Here is a 5,729-nt window from a genome sequence, read left to right on the forward strand (position 1 = left end):
CAAAGGGCAGTGGCAGAACAGAGGGTTCTGAGTGTGCTCTCAGGCCAGCATCACCAGCATCACCAGGAAACTTGTCAGAAACACACTTCCTCAGGCCCCACCCTGAATCAGACTCCCTGGAGTTGGGCCAGTGGTGGGCTGGAGCTAGATCTTACCAGCTTCAGAGGGAAGATGCTACAAGTCTCTCCCAATTCTGAGTTCAATGACTTCACCCGGAAGCCTGAAATTGGCCATGGGGGTGAGAGGACCACGTACAATGTGGAAGTCACAAAAGCTTCCAGTCAGGCCTGCCCTTCCCCTCCCCCAGCCAGTCATTAAACATTTGCCAGTGCAACTAGGGGTGGGTGGGTCCCCATCATTTCTGTTTTAACGGGCCTTCCAGATGATTCTGTTCATGCTGACATTTGAGAACCACTGATTTAGAACCAAAAGAGGTGAGGCTGAAGAAGGGCCAGGTCTGAGAAGCTCCTAGAAGCCTACTCAGGCTGTGTAGTGGAAGAATGTCGTGAGCAGTTCTGCCCTCAGGGAGGGAGGGTGGGCTGGCAGGTGGGGCTCTGAGCTCCGGAAGGAAGCCTTTCCTATTCATCCAACATGGCTGCTCCTGCCTCTTCCCCCCGCCCTCACACAGATGTGAGGCTTTAAAAAAAAACAAAAAACAGTGTTTATCCTTTATGGCACTCAGGATGGTCTGAGATCAAACATGTCTGTTAATGTCATAATTCACCTGACACCTCACCTCACCTGGATTTGCCATTAATTAGCTGCGTCTCATCCTGTTCTCTCAGCCTCGTCTTCCTTCTCTGTAAATGAAGGATGGCATGAGAGGGCCCCAAGTCCCTCCAGTACTCACACACTGTGGATGTCCCCCTCAGCTTTTGCCCCGTTAGTCAGAAATGGTGTGTGTGTTTTAATTTACCCCATGCAGTGTCACCTTGTGAGAATATCTCTCTGAATCCCTGTTCTCTCTAGAGCAATAACCTTCAAACCACAGGGTGGAATGGGGTTCAAGTCAACTCGGTCAGCATTTATGGGGCACCCACTGTTGTTCATTAATTCAGCCAGCAGGTATTGAGATCTTTCGTGTGCCAGAAATATAAAATAAAATATCAAAAAAGAAACAGTCCCTGCCCTGGAGAGGCTGACAGTATTGGGCACCCCCTCAATAACATCAGGACTGCTTTTAGGGTACTGACTATGTGCTAGGCACTCTGATAAGAACTTGGCACAGGGGATCTCAGTTAGTCCCATAAACAATGACTCTGTCAAGTAGGGGTTCTTAGCTCCTCTTGGGGGAGATCTGGAACTCAGAGAACATAAGAAAATCGCCTGGGAAGCAGGTGACTTGCTGGTAAGTGTCAGGGCTGGGTTTCAAGTCCCAGTCTCTCTGACTTTAAGACTACTCCTCACAGCACTGCACTGCCTCTCCCATGCTGTGCAGCTGAGAATATGAGGATCCTGCAATCAGATAGGTCCTCGCCCTCAGGCAGAATGGAAGAATGAGCCAGTGGTGTCAGTGGGGTAGACACCTTGCTCATGGTTAGGGATGTGGGAGAGGGAGGAGCTACTGGTGTGTCCAGGAACCTCTGGTCCTTCCCAACAGCCTCTATTCTACTCTGCAGGGGCTCAGCTGAACCCTAATTCACATATCTGAGAAGCAAAAGGCTCCACTACCACCCTGTCCCCCAGTCTGTGAACATTTTCCCCAACTGGTGCTCACTGCCCTCAAGTCAAACTTCTAGTTGTTAGGGGTCATGTACGCTCTTGGACATGCCACCTGGCCTCAGGGCCACCTTCTCCCACCCCAGCCTGGAGCCTGAGCAAACCCTCCCTCTCTCCAGCTCATTCACCTCCTTTCCAGCCACTCACAGACTCTTGGACTCCTCAGTCTGGCCTCTTCACCTGACGCCACCATGTCCCCTGCCATTCACAGGCTCATTGGGACCTTCCGCATGGTGCTGCAGAAGGTGGTGGAGGAGAACCATGTGGAGGTGACTGACACACTGATTGATGACAATAATGCTATCATCAAGGTGGGTGTGCCCCAGAGAGTCCCTGATATTGCCTATTATGGGGTCACTTGGGGATCTGCTTCACCTCCCTTCCCCTATCCAGAGTGTGATCTGGGGGATGCTCATCATAAATGGAGAGATGAGGCTGGAGGAGGAGACTCAAGTCAGACTCTGCCAGATCACGGCAACCAAAGCCCTTCAGGCATGGCAGCGTCCGCTCTCCCAAGGTGGACATCGCAGTCCTTCTTGCAGTGAGAGAGCTCGAGAAGGGCAACTGGGGATGCCCTCCCTTCTCCACCGAAGACCCCGTATGGACCCAGCTCAGGAACCACTGAAGAGTTCTCTCTGGTCATCCAAAGGCCAAGCTGAGCCCTGCTGCCCACTCCCGGCATGGTCTTCACTCTGCACACCTGTCTCGGCTCCTCTTTAAGACTAGCCATTCTGTGAGGGCAGGGACCTCACTTTCTATTCCATTTGTCACATCGCATCCCAGCACTTCGAATAAGAGCACACAGGCTCTAAGAATGCACAGTCTGTAGGCATTTAAAACGTGTTCTAACAAAGAAGGAAATAAACCAATCTGGGTGCCCAGACGCCAGCTCTGCTCTGACGCATCTGTCCCCTGGGGCTCATTTGTGTCCCTTCATGGGCAGTTTGGCACAGTGGTGAGAAGCATGGCTCCTGGGTGCAAACCTTAGTTAGGCTACTTACTAATTATGTGACTCGGGCAGGTTACATGTCATCTGCAAAGTAAGCGAAATTATAGTATTTACGTCACAGGATTAAAAGAATACACGGGAAGTACTTAGAATAGTTAAGCACATAGTAAGTGCTCAATAGATATGTAAAATAATACTTAGCTACTGTTTCCCAACCTCAGTTTACCCAGTGTAACATGGAACTATACCATGGTTCCCCCACCAGAGTTTTGCATCTGGCCCTGTGTAGTAGCCAGCAGAATAGCCTCAGAAGGCAGGATTGAGGCCACAGGGAGCCAGAAAGGAAGGAATCCTCTCTGAGGAGTGTCAACAGTGGGACAGAAATCCCACGGTGCCTTAGTGTCTCAAGACACTTCCTTGCTGAGAACAAGGAGAACATTTGAGGCTTCTCAGCTTGGCCCCAGCCAGGTAATTCTTTCCATGGGTAGGTAGGTACGGGTGGGAGGGAGCTTCTTGAAGCCAGGGCGCTGGAGTCTCAGTCACTCCAGTGAAGGGAGAGGTGATGCAGAGCAAGCTACACACCAGTGAGAACAGAGGACTTGGAAGAGAACTAGATGCCTGGAGAAAGAGAGTAGAGTGTGAGAAGTGAGGTGAGAGAGAAGGGGGGAAGTGGGCAAAGAACAGCCTGCGACCCGTGCCCCGTGTTTCTAGAATCAAACTTAGGAATTCAGTGAGGGAAGGACTGACAGATCATCTAGCCCACCTACCACCCACCTGCTGCCCATTTTACAGATGGGGACTATGACATCTTAGATGGAGAATGGATTTAGTCAAGGTCAGACAGCTGGTCAACAGCAGAGCGAGCACCGGGACCCCAGGCTCCCAACTCCAGACCACCATTTTCCCACCACAACATACTTGGCCACAGCAAAGGGGTTCACATTGGTTCAGTGGGAAGGACATGGGCCTTGGAGGCAGGCAGGCTAAGCTCAAATCCCAGCTCCAGCACTTCCTGGCTGTGTGACTTTGAGCAAGTAGTTTAACCTCTCTATTATGTTAGGTAGGGCAGATTGAAGTGTTGAGATCAGATGAATGTTGTTAGCACAATGTCTAGCACAGTGAGGGTTCAGACATGTGTGCACCTTTTCCTTCTCTTGGGAAATATGAGCCTGGGCATTTGGAGGTCCACCCACTTAGCAAAGGACGGCCGTGTGGGTCTCAAAAGCGAGTCACCCCCGCACCTGTAAGGAAGGGCAAGTGTGAGTGGGGGGCACTCTCAGCACCTGTGCGAATTGAGGAAGCGATAGAATGAGTTTTCCCTTCGCACTGGGGAGTGATGGGAGCCAAAAGAAGGTAAGTGGCCCAAGGACATAGAGTGAGGAGCCCAGTCAGTATTCTTAAGTGCACAGCCTGGGCCCAGGTTTGGGGCTTCACTTTCCATGAGGAAAAATCCCAGGGCACCCCCAGGTCCCTTCATTTCCAGGGTAGAAGGGTGGATGTTGGATGAGCAGGAGGAAAAGCTGACCTCACGCCTTTGGAAGGTGTCCAGGGCCTGGGCTCCTGTCCTGAAGGGCACCTCAGCTCACTTCATCACATCTTCAATGACCATCAGGAGTGAGGGAGTCAGCTGATTTTAGGCGCATTCCACACCTCATCCCTGCAGGCAACCCTGGCTCTAAGGGAGAGGGGATGACGTACCCACTGCGGACACTGAATGATACTCCTGATTATGTACACAGTGGACTCAGAGGGTCCACTCAGCTGTCCAAGGCAGGTCCCCACCTTGGAGGAATAGAACCCAACATGGGAGCCCATTAAGTTGACTGAGTCTGTGCATGTCCATCTTTCTGAGCCTGTTTTCTCATCTGCAAAAAGAGAGTCGAGGGAAGATGATACCCAGCTTGCCTTCCTCCGACGAGTCAAGGGTGGGCAAGCACTTTGCAGACAGCACAAAGCAGAGGACTGTGTGGGATTCTGATCGCAGTCCCAGCTGCTCACCACCTGTCTCTCTCCCTCCAGACCAGTCTGTGCGTGGAGGTCCGGTATCAGGCCACAGATGGCACGGTGGGCTCCTGGGACGATGGGGACTTCCTGGGGGATGAGTCCCTTCAAGAGGAAGAAAAGGAAAGCCAGGAGACAGACGGGCTGCTCCCCGGCTCCCGCCCCAGCGCCCGGCCACCGGGGGAGAAGAGCTTCCGCAGGTAACAGGCTGGACTCTCTGGGTGCCCACTGCCCCCAAAGACATAGGGCCGATGTCTGGTCCCTCTGGAAGGCCCCTCTAGGCCTGACTGGATTCAGAGTACAGGGCTGAGATGCTGGAGAGACATATGAGAGGCAAGAAGGTGTTTCTGCAGCAACCCCCACTCCGGAACTCACTGAGGAGGCAGCAGGGTGGCTGGGCTTTGCCTGAGGATCCAGGCTTCTCCCTACCCTGAGAGAGGCAAGTTCCAGGAGGCTGACCCCTCACACAAGAGGAAGAGGCTAGACCTTCTGCTTCCTCAGAGATTAGGAGAAGCAGATAGGCAGAGGCCCTGATCTCTCTGGTCCAAGATCCGGTAGCGCCGGACTAGCCCCAGGAAGCCTGGCCTCTGCCCTGGCCCAGTTGAAGGCCCAAGTGAGGGCAGCCTCTTCCTGCCAGATAGAAGCCAGAGGTCCTGGTTAGGACCCAGCCTCTCTTCTGTTGAGAAAAACGCATCCTGGCATCCTCAGTGTCCAGGATTCACACCTGCAAATGTCTTGCCACAGGTCACAGGAAGCTGTGTCCAGACCTGTGCTTTCTAAATATGCTATTTTTACAAAAAAAAAGGAAACACAAAGGTATTCCTCTTAGAGTCCAGAGAGACAGAATCTCGGCTAGTGAAACGCTGTCTGTAGGTTCCTAGGTCAGTGGGGATAACGTGTAAAATGCAGGTGAGTTGACGATGCGTCTAAGAATGGGGTGCGTTTTGAGAAAAGGAGATGTTTCTTTGCCATTGCAATCATCTCCCTCTGGTCTCCTTCCACCTTTTCCCTTCCAAGAAAAATTAATTCAGTTCCTGTTCCCCAGAAACACAGATTCTAA

The 5,729-nt window shown here is 52.2% G+C and overlaps 1 protein-coding gene across 4 annotated transcripts in view; it reads left to right on the forward strand.

Annotated features, from left to right (window-relative positions):
- OTOF (otoferlin) overlaps positions 1–5,729 on the forward strand; it is a 93,248-nt gene that overhangs the window by 34,089 nt on the left and 53,430 nt on the right. For all 4 annotated transcript variants that reach the window (XM_011356521.1, XM_011356520.1, XM_011356522.1 and 1 more), the window contains exons 4-5: positions 1,931–2,030; positions 4,688–4,869. In XM_011356521.1, the coding sequence (XP_011354823.1) occupies positions 1,931–2,030; positions 4,688–4,869 (282 nt within the window). The remainder of the gene's footprint in view (positions 1–1,930; positions 2,031–4,687; positions 4,870–5,729) is intronic.

This window comes from Pteropus vampyrus, unplaced genomic scaffold (assembly GCF_000151845.1).
Source record: "Pteropus vampyrus isolate Shadow unplaced genomic scaffold, Pvam_2.0 Scaffold28, whole genome shotgun sequence".
NCBI classification, from domain to species: Eukaryota; Metazoa; Chordata; class Mammalia; order Chiroptera; family Pteropodidae; genus Pteropus; species Pteropus vampyrus.